At 38.0% G+C, this 18,859-nt stretch overlaps 1 protein-coding gene across 1 annotated transcript in view; it reads left to right on the top strand.

Annotated features, from left to right (window-relative positions):
• The window catches only part of EIF2S1 (eukaryotic translation initiation factor 2 subunit alpha), a 28,133-nt gene that overhangs the window by 3,239 nt on the left and 6,035 nt on the right, over nucleotides 1-18,859 (top strand). Inside the window, exons 2-4 of the mRNA XM_023182231.3 lie at nucleotides 1,564-1,805; nucleotides 13,006-13,085; nucleotides 15,053-15,204. Of these exons, the coding sequence (XP_023037999.1) occupies nucleotides 1,565-1,805; nucleotides 13,006-13,085; nucleotides 15,053-15,204 (473 nt within the window). The 5' untranslated portion in view covers nucleotide 1,564. The remainder of the gene's footprint in view (nucleotides 1-1,563; nucleotides 1,806-13,005; nucleotides 13,086-15,052; nucleotides 15,205-18,859) is intronic.

The following is an 18,859-nucleotide window of genomic DNA, read 5'->3' as shown; positions in this document are numbered from 1 at the left end:
ATAGACTTACTGATAAGAGGACAGACTCTGGGCCAGGCGCAGTGGCTCAAGCCTGTAATCCCAGCCCTTTGGGAGGCCAAGACAGGCGGATCATGAGGTCAGGAGATCGAGACCATCCTGGCTAACACGGTGAAACCCCGTCTCTACTGAAAATACAAAAAACTAGCCGGGCGTGGTAGTGGGTGCCTGTAGTCCCAGCTGCTCCAGAGGCTGAGGCAGGAGAATGGTGTAAACCCGGGAGGCAGAGCTTTCAGTGAGCTGAGATCAGGCCACTGCACTCCAGCCTGGGTGACAGAGCCAGACTCTGTCTCAAAAAAAAAAAAAAAAAGAGGAGGACAGACTCTGGATCCAAACTTCCTGGATTCAAATCCCGACTCATCACTTGTTAGCAGTATGTGAAAGAACAAGTGACTTAACCTGTGCTTCACTTTTTTAATCTAGAAAATAGGGAGAACTAGGGAGAAAGTTGTACCACAAGGAGATAGGCAGTGACCAGATCTCATAGGATTCTGTAGGTAGTGAAAAGATATATAAGTCAGAAGGAAGCCACTGGGAAGATATAGGCAGGTGACAATTAATAAGTTATTAAATTAATTTTCACAAGGTTTTCTTAGGCCTTTAAGTTCTGTTACTGCTTACGTTTTGAGCAGTGACAACAGTGAAGGTTAACAGAAAAACATGAAAATCATCAGCCGTGATTAGTTTGAGAGCTTCCTTTTTTAATGTGCTTCTACCCAGATTATGATTTCAGGCTTGTGGATCATAAAAGGAGTATTGCTGAAAGTAGGTTGGGTGGATCAAAGGGAATAATTGTAAATATCTTTAATGCTTGGAGGTTAAGAGAAACTTGAACTTTGTAGTAATGGAGATTAAAGCTATTTTCAAGATTAAGTATACCTATTCAATAAAAGAAAGGAATATTTGGGAGTATCAGGGATAAGAGAAGCTAGACATTGTGAATTCAGGGAAAAAAATTATGAGAGGAGGATGCATTTTAGTTTATTTTGGGATTAAAATTTTTTTAGTTTTTGTTGCTTTGACATGTGACACTAATTTTGGCTATAATAAATGACAATGTATCATATGGTATATTAGTTAGGATTTAGGTAGAAAATTCTTTCCTTTATATAGTGAGTGGTAGCATATACAATGTTTGCTAACTTCAGCAAAGAGTAGCTTTAGTTTTCTGATTAGTTATAATAGTGATGCTTCCCATCATTTGATATGCCTTAAAGTAGTATTTTACTCTTGAGATATTCCTTTAATCCTTAGGTCTTGGAATACTTTATAGATGGTCATTATTTTTTATGATTCCTCTGAAACTAATGGCAGAGAATCACCCAAGCATTACAAAAATGTTGAGCAAAGTAAAAATTAAAGCTTGGTTCCTGAACATTATCTGTTTTCTGGTACCACTTAAGTTTCAAAGGATGAGAAGACTAAGACTAATAACTATTTTTTTCTTCATCTTTTCTTTCAGTGGCAAGATGTGGAAATTAATTTTTTTTTTTTTTAATTTTCATCTTAACTGAACACTTATTTAATTCTTTTTTTAAATTGCAGAATGCCGGGTCTAAGTTGTAGATTTTATCAACACAAATTTCCTGAGGTGGAAGATGTAGTGATGGTGAATGTCAGATCCATTGCTGAAATGGGGGCTTATGTCAGCTTGCTGGAATACAACAACATTGAAGGCATGATTCTTCTTAGTGAATTATCCAGAAGGCGTATCCGTTCTATCAACAAACTCATCCGAATTGGCAGGAATGAGTGTGTGGTTGTCATTAGGGTGGACAAAGAAAAAGGTAAGTGAGAAAAATATCTGTAATATAAATTTCAGATTTAAAATGGTTTATTTAAAAATACATTTTTTGTAAATTGCATGCTGCAGCTTAGGAAAAGAAAGCTCTTTTTATACTTAAACCTCTTACATACAAAATGGTTAGAAAACCATGACAATTAGCTATCTAAGCAAGATCTCTTAAGTTAATAGTAGTTTAATTAGTACATCCTAGGATTTTATGGATCAAATAACTTGAATTTTATTTCTGGTGTTTATCAGGATCTTGGTAATTGACTCATGGTAACCAAACTTAAAGAGAGTACTAGTTCATTTACATTGGTAGGCCTGAATATGTTGGATGCCTTTTTTCTTGATTTAAAGCTAAAGTAGTAATGAGATCTTTGCGTAAGCATGAAAATGGGGCAGATGGGTTTTAGGAATCTTTTATATAAGCCTTGAAAAAGCAATATACTATGTGTGTATATACACACCTGAAATCCAACATTGTATGTCTTGCTGGTAATTAGAATGTTTGCGTCTACCAAATCCTGTGGTATCTTTCAGACAGTTCTGGATGACTATCCATTTTTTACTTATTGGATTCCTTTTCTGGACCCTATGTAAATCATCACCTTTGTGAATACTGTTTTTTAAAACATGGTATACAATACCATTAAGTAGGTTTTAATATCAGCCATCTTACTATAATTTGTTAGGTGTTAATTTTAGGTCATTAGTTACCATCATATCTGAAGGGCTGCATATCAGTCACCTTGATTCAACTTATCCTTCTGAATCTCCTCAGCCGTCTAGTTTACTAATACTTTCTCACTTCTGCAAGTGATTAATTTTATACATACTGACATTTTATTTTTTTTTTTATTATAGCCTTAGATGATACATAGATTTTGAGGATGTCTTATGCCTTAGGTAGTGACTGCTACTTAGCACATGGATTGTTTTAAATGTTTTGCTGTGACTTAGCTATAGCCCCACCCAAAATTATTAAACTACTTTGAGACTATTTGTTAAACTTACGTAAGTCTTCACATCACTGTCCTAGTAGTACCTAAAATAGTGTCTAATCTTGTACTTCTTTTTTTTTTTTTTAAGGGTTGGGATCTTGCTGTCACCCAGGCTGCAGTATAGTGCTGTGATCATAGGTCGCTGCAGCCTTGAACTCCTCTGTTCAAGTGTTCCTCAAGCAGTCCTCCCAAGTAGCTGGAACTATAGGCATGTTCCACCCTGCCCAGCTAACTTTCTTTGTAGAGATGGGGTCTCACTATGTTGCCCAGGCTAGTCTTGAACTGGGCTCAAGCAATCCTCCTGCCTTGGCCTCACAGAGTACTGGGATTACAGGTGTGAGCCACTGTGCTCGGCCTTCTTTTTCTATTGTATGAAATAGATACAAAAGGAGGAATCAAATATGTTTTTAGTTGCAATCAGAAAAAATATGGAATGGCATTCTTGCTTACGTACAGTAGATACATGTAAAGCTATTTCCATAGCAGTTGTTTGTATGGCATTAACTAAAACCAGGAAATGACCAAAATGGGGACTGGTTAAATAAATCAGTACAAATGCATGCAATGCAATTTTATGCAAATGAGATCTGAATATTCTGTATTCTGATATGGAAGATCTCCAGGATAGGATGAGGAAAAGATCAAAGTGCAAAAGAGCCTGTAGAGAGAATTCATTTTACTAGAGAATTAGGTCCTACTAGATAAGCCTTTCGACATAAATGCCATAAACCCTGAACAAGTATGAAAAATAACTACCTAAAGACAATGAGAAGCAGCCAAAAGCATGCCAAAATTGAAAATTTGAAGGTGAGTTGACACTTACAAGAAAGGATATGTTGGTCGGGCGTGGTGGCTCAAGCCTGTAATCCTAGCACTTTGGGAGGCCAAGATGGGCGGATCACGAGGTCAGGAGATCGAGACCATCCTGGCTAACACGGTGAAACCCCATCTCTACTAAAAATACAAAAAACTAGCCGCGCGTGGTGGCGGGCACCTGTAGTCCCAGCTACTTGGGAGGCTGAGGCAGGAGAATGGCGTAAACCCGGGAGGCGGAACTTCCAGTGAGCTGAGATCCGGCCTGGGCGACAGAGCGAGACTCCGTCTCAAAAAAAAAAAAAAAGAAAGGATATGTTTTCTGTTTTACACCTTTTTTTTTTTTTAACTTAAGTACATGCTGAAGACAGCTTCAAGCTGGGCATTTAAGATTCTGGCGGAAAACTTATGGTCTTACTGGCTTTAGAACTGGAGGCGAGAGTTCTTGACAACCATAGTAGATGGAAACTGGTGGTGGTAGTGGTAAGGGTTAGAGAAAGGAGGCAGGCACAAGGGGAGAGCCCCTAAGTCTGTGTATAAATTCTTCCCAAATCTCTGGTTTGTCCCTGAACTACTGAAACACAGGGTGGACTCCAAGTATCCTAATATGGAAAAAATCTGAACAGATTTCAGTTGCTTACCATCTGGGGAGACAGAGCTTATAGTTTTGAGTTCAGATGCTGACTGCCTGCTAAAACAAAAAAATCTGTGTTCTTTTTTTTGCCGGGGGGGAGGAGGGTGGGGGATGGAGTCTCGCTGTGTCGCCAGACTAGAGTGTGGTGGCGCGATCTCGGCTCACCGCAACCTCCAACTCCCTGGTTCAAGTGATTCTCCTGCCTTAGCCTCCGGAGTAGCTGGGATTACAGGCACACACCAGCATGCCCAGTTAATTTTTGTGTTTTTGATGGAGATGGGGTTTTACCATGTTGGCCAGGATGGTCTTGATCTCCTGACCTTGTGTTCTACCCGCCTTGACCTCCCAAAGTGCTGGGATTACAGGCGTGAGCCACCACACCCAGCCAAAATCTATTCTGAAGAGGAACATACAGGAATCCAGAGTCTTTGCCACAGGTGCAGGATACAATGTAAAATTGCTAACCATACAAATAAATAGGAAAATATGACTTATACAGAAGAGAAAAGCAACCAGTGGAGACTGACCCAGAGATGATCCAGGTGTTGGGACTACCAGACATGGATTTTAAGGCAGACATTATAAACTGCTCAAGCACATTAAGGAAATATGCTTGTAAAGAATGAACAAGGCGGGGCGCAGTGGCTCATGCCTGTAATCCCAGCACTTTGGGAGGCCGAGGCGGGCGGATCACGAGGTCAGGAGATCAAGACCATCCTGGCTAACACAGTGAAACCCCGTCTCTACTAAAAATACAAAAAATTAGCCAGTCATGGTGGCGGGCGCCTGTAGTCCCAGCTACTTGGAGACTGACAGGAACCCGGGAGGCAGAGCTTGCAGTGAGCCGAGATCGCACCACTGCACTCCAGCCTGGGTGACAGAGTGAGACTCTGTCTCAAAAAAGAATGTACAAAGTGAAATCTCAGAGAAACTAGAAACTTCCACAAAGAACCACAGCCAAGTGTCAATGACAAGAATACATTCTGAGATAACGTATCATTAGGCAATTTTGTTGTGCAAACTTCATAGAGTCTACTTAAACCTAGATGTATATATAGCCTACTACACACCTAGGCTATATGGTATAGCCTGTTGCTCCTAAGCTACAAACCTGTACAGCCTGTTACTGTATTGAATACTGTTGGCAGTTGACACAAAGGTATTTGTGTATCTAAACACAGAATACACAAAGGGTACAGTAAAAATACAGTAGAAAAGATTTAAAAAAAGTATACCTATGTAGGGCACGTACCATGAATGGAGCTTGCAGGACTGAAAGTTGCTCTGGGTGAGTTAGTGAGTAAATGATGAGTAGGTGTGAAGGCCTAGGACATTACACTACTGTAGACTTTAGAAACACTGTACACTTAAGTAACACTAAATTTATAAAAACTAAATGCACTGCATCACTAGGCAATAGGAATTTTGCAACTCCATTATAGTCTTATGGAACCACCATTGTATATGCAGTTCAGTGTTCAACAAAATATCATTATGCAGTGCATGACTAAATATAAATTCTAAGGCCAGGCATGGTGGCTCATGCCTGTAATCCCAGCACAGTACTTTGAGAGGCCAAGGCGGGTAGATCACTTGAGATCAAGAGTTCAAGACCAGCCTGGCCGACATGGCAAAAACCAAAAGTAAAAAATTTTACTACCAAAAGTAAAAAAATTAGCCGGGTGTGGTGGCATGCATCTGTAAGCCCAGCTACCTGGGAGTGTGAGGCAGGAGAATCACTTGAACTTGGGAGGCGGAGGTTGCAGTGAGCTGAGATCACGCCATTGCACTCCAGCTTGGGCAACAGAGTGAGACTCTTGTCTCAAAAAAAAAAAAAAAAAAAAAAATACATATATATATATATATAAAAGAAATGAAAGAGGAGAGAGAACAGAAAATAGATTTGAAGAAATAATGGCTAACAGTTTCCCTTACTTGTTGGAGAAAAACACAAATTTACAAATTGAAGAAACTCTACAACTCTTAAGCATGATAAATGTTATTAAGATCATATCCAGGTACATCAGACTATTAATATTGGGGAAAAAAGGTGAAGAGAAAAATCTTGAAAGTAGCCCAAGGAAAAGGATGTATTACCTACAGAAGAACAGTGATACAAATTACTATGGTGTTCATACTAGAAATAATGGAGGCCAGAGCATTGAATGATATCTTTAAAGCACTCAAACCAGAATTGTGTATCTAAAGGTAATATTCAACAATGAAGGTCAAAATGAAGACATTTTTAGGTAAATAGAAACTAAAGACGTGGCCGGGCATGGTGGCTTGCACCTGTAATCCCAGCACTTTGGGAGGCCAAGGTGGGCACGTTACCTGAACTCACAAATTCAAGACCAGCTGGGGCAATGGCAAAACCTCGTCTCTACAAGAAATACAAAAATTAGCTGGACGTGGTGGTGCGCCCTGTAGTCCCAGCTACTCGGAAGGCTGAGGTAGGAGGATGGTTTGAGTCCAGGAGGCAGAGGCTGCAGTGAGCCAAGATCGTGCCACTGTACTCCAGCCTGGGCGATAGAACCAGACCTTGTCTCAAAAAAAAAAAAAAAAAAAAAAAAAGAGAGGTAAAGGAAGTTACTTAAACTGAAGAGATGTGATGACCTGACATGGAAAATACATAGGTAAATGTAAAAGACTATTTTTGCCCTTCTTAGTTTCTTTAAAAAATACATTTAACTATTTGTCTCATTTGTGCCCGTGGGATTGTAATCTACAGAGGTGACTAAGTGATGACACAGGCCAATGTCCTTGAAAACTTTTACTACTTATATTGCCTGAGAGAAGGGGGCCTCATAATGCCATGCAGGGCCACATGGGGAAGCACCAGTTTTAGTCGGGAGTGACAAAGAACTAGGGGAAAAAGTAGGTCAGAGCTTTTATTGGAGTTTCTGCAGGAAAAGCAAAGCGGAGCAGCTTAAACAGCTTGCAGTTGCCTAGTTTGGATGCTTTTGGCGGGCCTTGGGGCATAAGGACTGCCCTGCTTGTCTAATACCTGGCCCTTGACTTATAACAGGGAGAATTTTGACTTGGTGTGTGAGTTTATGGGCTCCAGATTGGCTGCTCTGCGTAAGAAAGGCATGCTCCCAAGCAAGCCCTTTGCTGACTCCTCCCCACCTGATGGAGGGGCATTCTCTCCACAAATATCAGAGCCTCAAGAATACAGAAAATAAGAAAATATTTAGTTACTCCTAATAATAAATATATAGTTAATACAGTTGGCTCTGTGATTAATGGATGCCAAATAGTTAAGTATAGAAGCTAAGAAAACAGAATACTGTTTAAAGCAGACTTAGTACACTTGACAACTTAATCACAAAGGCCAGGAGGTGTGGGGTAAATAGATCTATATGATTCTTAACGATTCTTACATTTTACGTGCAGTAGTAAAATTAACTCTAAAAGTTAAGTATGTATATTGTAAATTCTAGAATAACCATTAAATAAGCCAATTGCAGTGGTCTGTGCTTGTAGTCACAGCTGTTTGGGAGGCTGAGGTGGGAGAGTCATTTGAGACCAGTTGTTCAAGACCAGCCCAGGCAACATAGTGAAACTCTGTCTCTAGAAATAAGTAAGTAAACTACGAAGATAGACTATTGTAAAAGCCAAAGATATATTAAAATGGAATTCTAGAAAACATTAACCTAAAAGAAAACTCAAAAGAACAAAACAAAAACCAGAAAGAACAAATAGAAAACAAATATCTAAAATGTAGGTATTCAGTTAATCAGTTATTCAGTTATTGATATAACTGAATTCATTTATATCAGTAATTAAATGTAAATCAGGTAAATACTCCAGCTAAAAGGCAGAGATTGTTAGGATGAATTAAAAAGACTCCAAATGATAATGCTGTCTACAAGAGACATACTTGGTTGAAAATAAATGGATATAAAAAGATATATTATGCAGACAATACCTTAAGGAGACAGTGTCTTACTATTACATAAAGTAGATTTTAAGACACAGTATTTTCAGATTTAAACAGGGATATTTTGTAATGATAAAGGGTCAATTTGTTAGAAGGAAAACAATAGTCATCACTGTGCATGTGCCTAATAATAGAGTTCAAAATATAAAGCAGAAATTGAAAGAATTCAAGAGAGAAATGGAAAAATCTATAATCATAGTTGGAAGTTTGAACAAGCTCTGAACAATTGATGAAACAATTAGACAGATCACCAAAGATCTTGACTTGTTTGATACTTAGAACACTGCACCCAGAAAAGGTAAAATACACATTATTTTCAAGTGTGCATGACATTCACCAAGATAGACAATAAGGTGAGCTATAATATTAATACAACTCGAAATAAATTTCAGAGGGTTGGAATACAAATATGTTCTCTGATCACACTGGAACTAATTTTGAAATCTGTGTCATTATATCTTGGGAGAGAAAAGTTTGTAATATTAAATAAGCCCTTCCAAATAATTCATATATTAAAGCCTTAGGGGAAGATTTATAACTTTAATTACTTATATTAGAAAAGAATAAAGATCTAAAACAGTTACCTAGACTTTCATTTTAGAAGATAAAAGAAGGGAAAGGTAAACTCTTAAGTAGAATAAAAGAAATAATAAGTATAAGATAATCAGTGAAATAGAGTATCAGAAAATCAGAGAACAGTAACAAAGTTAAAAACTTGCTTTTTGTTTTTTTAAAAAAGAGCAAAATTGATAAACCCCTAGCTAGGCTGATGAAGAAAAGGAAAGAGAACACAAATTACCAATCTCTGGAATGAGAACAGGGCTATCACTGCAGATGGTATAGTCATTAAAAGGCTGATAAGGGAATATCATTACCAATTTTATGCCAATCATCTCAACAAATTAGGTGAAATTAGTGAATTCCTTGCAAAATTTTACTTACTGAAACTGACACAATTTAAAATAGAAATTTCGAATGTCCTATATGTTAGAGAAATTGAATTTATTGTAAAAAACCTTGTCATCAAGAAAACTCGGTCCTGACCAGGCACAGTCGTTCATGTCTATAATTCCAGCACTTTGGGAGGTTGAGGTGGGCAGATTGCTTGAGCCCAGGAGTTCAAGACCAGCCTGGAAACATGACAAAACCATGTCTCTACAGAAAATAGAAAAATTACCCAGGCATGGTGTTGTGCACCTGTAAGTCAGTCCCAGAGAAGCTGAGGTTGGAGGATTGCTTGAGCCCAGGAGAACAAGTCTGCAGTAAGCCAAGATCACGCCACTACACTCCAACCTGAGTGACTAAGACCCTGTCTCAGAAAAAAGAAAACTGTAGGCCAGATGGTTAAATTGATGAGTTGTATCAGACATTTAAGGCAGAAATAATATGAGTCATAATACAATTTCAGAAAGTTAAGGAGGTAGGCCAGGCATGGTGGCTTACATTTGTAATCCCAGCAATTTCGGATGCTGAGACAGGAGGATCGCTTGAGGTCAGGAGTTCAAGACCAGCCTGGCAATATAGGGAGACCCCATCTCTATAAAAATTTTTAAAAATTAGCTGGATGTGGTGGTGTGTACCTGTAATGTAGTTCCAGCTACTTGGGAGGCTGAGGTGGAAGGACGGCTTGAGCCCAGGAGTTAGAGGCTGTAGTGAGCTGTGATCATACTGCTGTACTACCGCCTGAGCAACAGAGCAAGACTGTGTCTCCCACAAAAAAAAAAAAATGAGGAGGTGGGAATACTTCCAAAATATAGTCAATACAGTCACGTGGTGCTTAATGACAAGGATACATTCTGAAAAATGTCTCATCATGCAGTTATCATAGAGTGTGCTGCTTACATAGATCTTGATAGTATAGCCCATACACACATGGGTTGTTTAGTATAGTCTATTATTCCTAGGTTACAAACCTGTACAGCATGTTACTGTACTGATTAGGTAGTTGTAACACAATGGTAAATATTTGTGTACCTAAACACAGAAAGGGTACAGTAAAAATACAGTATTATAGTCTTACAGCACTACTGCTATATATGCAGTCCATTGTTTACTGAAATGTTATGCAGTGCATGACTAATTTTATGAGGCCATCATAACCCTGATAAGAAAACCCGACAAAGACATGTTTTTGTAAAAAAGCAAATTACTGACCAAAAATGTGATCAGCATAGATAAAACAATTAATAAAATATGTTTTTCAAATCCAACAATGTTTAAAAAGGATAATAAAGCATGACCAAGTGGAGTATATGGAATGCCAGTTTGGTTTAACAATCATAACTTTTCGTTGGCTGGGCATGGTGGCTCAGGCCTGTAATCTCAGCACTTTGGGAGGCCTAGGTGGGAGGATCACTTGAACCCAGGAGTTCAAGACTAGCCTGGGCAACATAGCAGGACCCCACCTCTTTTATTGTTGTTTCTCACTTCTTTTTATTTAAAAAAAATTTTTTTTAAAGTTTATGTGTGCTTTTATATGATCAGTTAATTAACAAGTACAAAAGCAGCTGATCAAAGAAAAAAATTATCTTTTTAACAAATGGTGCTGGGACTACTGGATGTCCATATGCAAAAAAGAAACTCAGTTCAAACACCTCACCTTATACAAAAGTTACCTTAAAATGAATCATAGATGTAAATGTAAACTTCTAAATACCTCTAGAAGAAAACAGGAATCTTTTTGACCTTGGATTAGGCAAAGATTTCTTAGATAGCACACTAAAAGTGTTATCCATGAAAGGAAAAATTGATCAATTGAACCTTATCAAAATTAAGAACTTATGTTCTTTAAAGACACTGTAAAGAGAATAAAAAGACAAACCAGCATATTTTAAAAACTCTTGAACAACCTAAAAAAATCCTGTATATAGACTGGGAGCAGTGGCTCACGCCTGTTATCCCAGCAGGTGGGCAGAGGTGGGCAGATCATGAGGTCAGGAGATCGAGACCATCCTGGCCAACATGGTGAAACTCCGTCTCTACTAAAATCAAAAAATTAGCGGACATGGTGGTGCATGCCTGTAGTCCCAGCTACTCAGGAGGCTGAGGCAGGGGAATCACTTGAACCCAGGAGGCAGAGTTTGCAGTGAGCTGAGGTTGCGCCACTGCACTCCAGTCTGGCGACAGAGTGAGACTCCATCTCAAAAAAAGAAAACCAAAAACAAAACCTGTATCTAAACCATCAGTTTTTAAAGGAGCAAAAGTTTTGAATAGACACTTTGCCAAAGAAGATAATTGGATAGCAAATATGTACGTGAAAAGATAATTGAACATCATTAGTCATTAGAAAAATGCAAATTAAAACCACAGTGAGATGCCACTGCACAGTCAATAGACTGACTTTTTAAAAATCAGTTGAGAGACATGGAGCAGTTCGAACTGCTCCACATTGCTCATGGGAATGCAGAGTGCCGCATTCACTTTGGGAAAGTTTGGCAGTTAAAATTAACATGTACTTAATGTATAACGCAGCTGTGCCATTTCTAGGAGAATTTATTTTCACAAAGAAACTTGTATCCAGTTTTTAGTGGCTTCAGGGGTGATGGAACTTGATTTTGGTGGTGGTTAAATGACTGTTTTTTTTTAAACACAAAGAACTTAACACTAAAAGTGGTGTATGTACACTATATGTAAGTCATACCATTTTTAATGAAACAATGCTCAGAATCTGAAATAAAATCAGTGTATATGAAGAGAATATAGGAGGAAAACTATCACCATTTTAATAGATGTGAAAGAGCATTTGACAAAATTTGTCACCAATTCATAATAAAAAGTCAGCAAACAAAAACTAAAAGGGAATTTCCTAATCTGATAAAAGAGTGTCTAGAAAAACGCCACAGACTTGATGTCCTCCAGTATTGAAAAGAAGACATTCACTATCACGCTGTTACCCAGCATTGTACTGGAGGTCATTGCCAGGCGCAGGTTTGTAGGTTTCAGCCGTTTTTTGGCTACTTGACCTTGGCAAGTTACTTAACTTCTTGTGGGTTTTAGTTTCTTCAGGTTAAAAAGAAGTGGGGCTGTGGGAAATAGGATGATAATCTACCATGCAGGATTGTTCTGAGGGTTCAAGGAGATGTTTAAGCACCTAACATATATAAGCACCAACAAGTAACATAGTTACTTGTATATGATAGTAATACAGTAGATTAGATAGTTTTAATTTGTTCAGTATGTGAGTGTGTGTGTGGGTGTGTGTGTGTGTGTATCTTCTGTGAGGATAGCCTCTTTCCTTAAACTAAATGAACATCTTAGTGAATTCCTATTCTGGAGAAGGAAAAGGAAGAAATAGGGGAAAGATAGGCATTTTGACTAGCTTTCATTTGGATAATTGAAAATTATTAGTTCTCTCCAGTAAGGTAATGGAGAATATATAATTACCTGATAATAAAAATGTATTTCTGAAAACAATTCAGAATCTCTCGTCTTGTACAGACTGAGTATCCCTTATCCCCAAATCCAAAATGCTCCAAAATCTGAAACTTTTTGAGCATCAACGTGACACTCAAAGGAAATGTTCATTGGAGCATTTCAGATTTTGGATTTTCAGATTCAGGATGCTCTGACTAGTAAATACATTGCATATATTCCAAAATCTGAAATCCAAAACACTTTTGGTCCCAAGCATTTCTGATGAGGGATACTCAAAGCCTTGTAATACTTATGCAGTATTTTGTTGATAATGATTTTAGTAGGAAATAATTGTAAGTATGCCAGTCAAACACTTAATTTGGTCTTCAAAGCCGGTTACAGTAGTACAGTGGCACCTGGACAGAGATAAGTTTTTCAAAATTTTTTTGTACAGGATATATTGATTTGTCAAAAAGAAGAGTTTCTCCAGAGGAAGCAATCAAATGTGAAGACAAATTCACAAAATCGAAAACTGTAAGTTGATCTTTGAGTCAAATTAGTCCACTATCTGAGTTTAATAAATAATTTGAAATCTTAATTTCAAAAGTGTATGACTACGGTGTTTTGTTTTGTTTTTTCATCTCATACTGCTGCTAACTTAAAGTATTGCTTATGATCTAATATTCTCAAATCAATACTAGAAGTGTTTTGAAGCCGTTTTAGGTTAAATTAACTGTGGGTGACTTCAAGTGGTTTAACTTGTTTCCAATTGGAATGCCTCATAAAATACGGGGTTTTTTTGTTTGTTTGTTTAAATAGAAATGAGGTCTTGCTATTTTGTCCAGGTTGGTCTCATACCCTGAGCTTCAAGTGATCCTTGAGCCTCAGCCCCGCAAAGTGCTGGGATTACAGAAGTGAGCTAATGCGCTTGGCCAAAATACAGTTCTTGATTTTCAACCCTGTTCTGGGATAAGGGTAACAGAGACAGCCAGCTGTTATATGTTAAAAATGAACAGGGGTTTATAAAATGTCTGTGAATCCAGGAAAGCAAGGCAGAGGCTGTTACTAGTTTTGTTTTTTTTTTCCCCTCCACTAGCGTGTTAGGATTATTTCTTTTTACTTTTTTTCTTATTGTTGCTGTTACTTCCTACTTGTCATCCACAGTAAGCACCAGCAAAGCAAAGATAGCCATTTAATTTCTTCACATTTCTTCTGTCAGTATTTCTCTTTTCTCAGGCCCTGTTTAAGTTATCCTTCATCCTCTACATCCTCAGTTTGTGTGTGTGTGTGTGTGTGTGTGTGTGTGTGTGAGAGAGACAAAGTCTCGCCCAGACTGGAGTGCAGTGGCGCAATCTCAGCTTACTGCAACCACCTCCTCCTGGGCTCAAGCGATCCCCTCGCCTCTGCCTCCCGGAATGTTTGAGATTACAGGCATAAGCCAGTGTGCCCAGCCTATCCTCAGTTCTTAGCGGTACTGTTTGTATTGCTTCTGTTTTCTTTGCCCTTCTCTGGTGTCTGTTCTTTTCTGCTATGAGTGTTTCTGTCTTCAAGATAAAATATCAAAAAAAAAAAAAAGTTTCAGTGAAGAGATTTAAAAAAATCTTGCTTAATCCCAGTAAGAGAGAAAATGAAGGTCTAAAAGCCATCAGCTACCCAAATCATTTCCTTTGTTTTAATGATGTATTTACAGTTATGCAGTGTGGTTTACACATTTGAAAACACTGTCAGTAAAATCTCTTCTTAATAAACTCTAGGACCTTGCCACTTGGAATGTAGTCTCTGAACTAAGAGCATTGGCATCACATATTTTTTAGAAATACAGACTGTCAGGTCCCACTAACTTTTGAGAAGCACTTTTCTGGGAAAATTCCATATTTTTTTGTCTCCTTAGGATATTGCTAAAATAAGTGTGTTAATAGATCTTATCGAGATGTTAAAGTGGAAGACTTATTCAATGTCAGTACCTTTTCTCACTCAATTTTTATGTGTAACTATGATGAAGACCTTTTTAATACTTTTTCTCTGCACCCTATGTTAATTTTAGGAGGTAAGAAAAAGTTTGGCAGGTGGATAAGATTACAGCAAAAAAAAAAAAGCTTTTAATCCTGATTCTGTCCTCATGAAGTAATAACAACAACTTGTATTTGTATAACCGTTTTCCATTTATAGTGTGTGGTTTTTGTATATTTGATCTATGCGAGCACTCTCTGTAGTAAGGAGAGATACTAGTATCTTCTTTTTCCAGAGGAGGAAACAAGTTCAGAGATACTGTGTTATTGTCAAGACTCGATCCAGGTCTTAGGACCCTAAATTGTCTACTGTCTCTACTTTTTATGCCCATTTAAAGTGAATATTTCCCTATGGAGAAAGAACTTATATGGAGATCTTTTGTTGTTAAGGAATTTTTGTAGTCAAATTATGTTATTTACTAAAATGTAAAAATATTTATTTTTTATAGATCCCTTATCTTTGAATTGTTGAGCTTTTCATTTTATTTCTAGGTTTATAGCATTCTTCGTCATGTTGCTGAGGTGTTAGAATACACCAAGGATGAGCAGCTGGAAAGCCTATTCCAGAGGACTGCCTGGGTCTTTGATGACAAGTACAAGAGACCTGGATATGGTGCCTATGATGCATTTAAGCATGCAGTCTCGTAAGAATGCTTTCTTGACTCTCCTTCTACCTTGATATCACAACTCTTAGCCTGATATTTAACAGCACAGCATCCATGTATAAAGTACTTGCCAATTTTAGATTAAAATATTTTGTGTTGGCCAATAAATGGGCCAATCCTATATGGTCAAGTCTGTGTAGTTTTATGTATCATAGTTATGTAGATTCATAAACCATATGGTTTATCTCACAAATTTTCCTTTCATAGTTATTGTCCTAAGTGGCTATAGGACTAAAGAGCATGTGTCACCAAAAACTATAACCTCTTGTTTGCTCTACCTCTTTTGACTCTCCTTTGACTTTCAGCCCACACCACTTTACCCAGTCTTCCATGTAGCCTTAGCCTGGGCCTTACTATCACCAGGATTTGCTCTGCCACTAAAATCTTTAATTCACACTTTCTGTTCTTTTGCCCCAGCCTCCTATTTATCTAGCTCTCAGTTGGTCCTATTATTTGTCATCTTAATTCTGTATGTTAGGCTCTGATTCCAAATCTTTTTTCTCCCTGTCTTTTCACCATTTCCTGCCTTCTCTTTCTTATCCAACATAGGCACACCATGATCCATAATTTCAACGACTTTCTTGCCATTATTATGAGCTTTTGCCCTGTTTTTCCTTCTGATACATCCAGCCTTGGATCGATGTTCCGGCCTTCTCTGTACTTGTAGAGTGCTGCTAGGAAAAATCACAGTCTTGCAGGTTGGTCCACTGCATATTCATGGTCTCCAGCCTCAGCTATTCCACATTCTCTCTGCTCCTGGTCAGTTCTTCTATAGTGGCTATTTTAGAGCTTTTCCATGTTCTTCCTTGGAAAACCACTCTGTCCCTGTTCCCTGCCTCTTGGCTGGTCTGCTAACTACCTGTTTTATTTTATAAAGAAAATAGAAACCATTGCACAAGAACTACTTTTCCACTATCTCAACAAACTTACATATCTCCGTCCCACCTGTCATTTCTTCCTATGCTGCTGTCACTGGAATTTGTGTCCTTCTTGCTCTCAAACTAATCTTGCCACCTACGCTCAGCCATTGCTCAGAGATCTCTATCAGTCACTTTTTCTCTTGGGTCACCTTTCCCTTTATTGGTTTTGCTCCATCAGCATAAAAATATCTCTGGTTTCTTCCATTTACACTATAAAACACACTTCTCAACTTTTCCTGTACTTTCTCTTGGAGCAAACACTGCGTCCTCTGCTTTTAACAGCCACACTTGGCTGTGCGTGGTTGCTCATGCCTGTAATCCCAGCACTATGGGAGGCTGAGGTGGGAGGATAGCTTGAGGCCAGGAGTTGTAGACCATCCTGGGCAGCATAGCAAGACCGCCATCTCTAAAAAAAAAAAATTAAAAGTAGCCAGGTGTGGTAGCATGTGCCTGTAGTCCCAGCAACTTGGGAGGCTGAGGTGGGAGGCTGAGGCAGGAGGATCACTTGAGTCCAGTGGTTTGAGGTTTCTGTGAGCTGTGATTTATGATTGCACCACTGCACTCTAGCCTGGATGACAGAGTGAGACCTTGTCTCTTAAAAAAAAAAAAAAGCCAGACTCTTTCAGTTCTCTACACTTGTCTCTTTACCTCCCACTCCTTCCTAAATGTTAAGGGGTAGAGCGGGGAAAAAAAGAGAATAAGTAGGACCCAGGACCATTAAGAGTCCCCCAACAAGCCAACTCATCTGGGGTTCCAAATCCCTTCAAGTTTATTCTCATGTGACTTTTTATTTATTTTTATTTATTATTATTATTATTATTATTATTATTTTTTGGTATATCATGTGGTAGAAAAGGTGGGAATAGTAATAATGATAACTAATGTTTATATAATTCTAACAATGTATGGTATAAATGCTATTATTATCCTTTTCTTACAGTTGAAGAAATTGAAGCTGAGATTAAGTAATTTGTTCAAGGTCACACAGCTAACAAATCATAGTGCCAGGCAGTATTCAAACGCATGCATTCTGGCTCCAGCAGAGTTTGCACTATTAGCCATTAAACACAACTTTGTATTTCTGTCCTGCAGTCCTCAGTACATTTCTTAATTTCTCTCAACTGTCATCATCTGGCCTCTTTAGTTACCTCTTTAACTTCTAGCTCCAGCAACCCCTTGTTACCACTAAGCCTTGGCATGTGTTACTCCCTTTTCCTTAGCACTCTTTTCTTCATTCATGTAGGGACTGTCCAGATTTAACTAATGCTAGTTCTTTGCATTTTTTTTTAATTACATAAAATTTCTCACATAGTTGGAAACAATGTTTTACCTTTCCAGACTTATTTTCCTCACTTATCAGTGATAACCACTATTCTGAAATTATTATGTGTCAATATCATTTGTTTTTGTTGTTTTACTACATGTATGTGTCTATAATCATTATTTAAAATGTAACCTATTGTATCTTTTTGTAGCTTGCATTTTTACATATAAGGCTGTTACTAAGCAGGATGCCCCCACATTGATAGATGTATACTTGATCCATATTAATCTCTGTATAGTATTTCATTGTGAGAATATTCTTTATCTGTTTCTCTATTAGAGTTGTTTAGGTAATTTTCCCTTTTGTCCCATTTGTCGAACAGGGCTGTGATGAATAGCGTATGTGTCTCTATATGTAGTTGTTTCAGAGTTTCTAATATATATGCCTAGGATTGAAATTGTTGGGTCATAGGATTGATTATATATCTTTAAACTGACTTGATTTCACCAAATTACTCTTCAAATTGATTCTACAATTTATATTCCCTCTAGCATTTGTATAAGTATTCCTATTTCCCCTCATCCTTGCCACAATTTGGTATATATCTGATTTTTTTTTCTCCCTTTTCTAATCTAATGAATTCACAGTAGTACTTTTGATTTGCTCACTCCTGATTGTTGGAGCGGTCAACAGTTTTTCATGTTTATTGACCATTTGTATTTCTTCTGTGAAACATCTGTTCACCTCATTTGCCCATTTTCTGTTTGTCATCTTGTTTCGTAGGCATTTACGTTGGTTTGTCTTCTTGTTACTTTGTTAGCTGAGTAAAAGTTCCCTCTACCCAAATTCTCTTGCCTTTTATTCCTAACAAGACCCCTTGCTTATTAAGCCTGAAGCTTACTCATGCTATTCCTTTTTTATATGACATAACTTTCTTTTTTAAATAGAGGTGGAGGTCTTGCTATGTTGTCTAGGCTGGTCTATGAACTCCAGGTCTCCTGTGATCCTCCTGCCTCAGCCTCCCAAAGTGCTGGGATTACAGGCATGAACCACTGGTGCCCAGCCCTATGTATCATAACTTTTTTACAATAGTTCTACCTTACTTTTTACAGTGCTACTCCTCTTTTAGTCTTATTTCATATTTTCATCTGTTCACTCATTCAACAAACATGCCAGTTAATAAGACCCTGGTCCCTGTCCTGTGGCACTTAGGAAGGTCAGATGAAATGCTACTTTTTGCATGAAGCCCTTCCTGACCTCATTAACTAGAAGTAATACCTTCCTCTCCTGATGCCCACAGATGTACTGTTACATTTAAATTTTTTTCCATGGTTTTTTTTCTATTCAAGCTAGATAATAAACTCCTTGAGGCAGGGACAGCTAATTGCATGGAAGTAATCAATTATAGTAGAATATTAGATGTGTTAGGCATTAAATTGCTTGTTCTAGT

Source organism: Piliocolobus tephrosceles, chromosome 6 (assembly GCF_002776525.5).
Source record: "Piliocolobus tephrosceles isolate RC106 chromosome 6, ASM277652v3, whole genome shotgun sequence".
Taxonomy (NCBI): domain Eukaryota; kingdom Metazoa; phylum Chordata; class Mammalia; order Primates; family Cercopithecidae; genus Piliocolobus; species Piliocolobus tephrosceles.
Note: the sequence above shows the minus strand (reverse complement) of the source record. Positions and strands in the feature narration are given on the sequence as shown.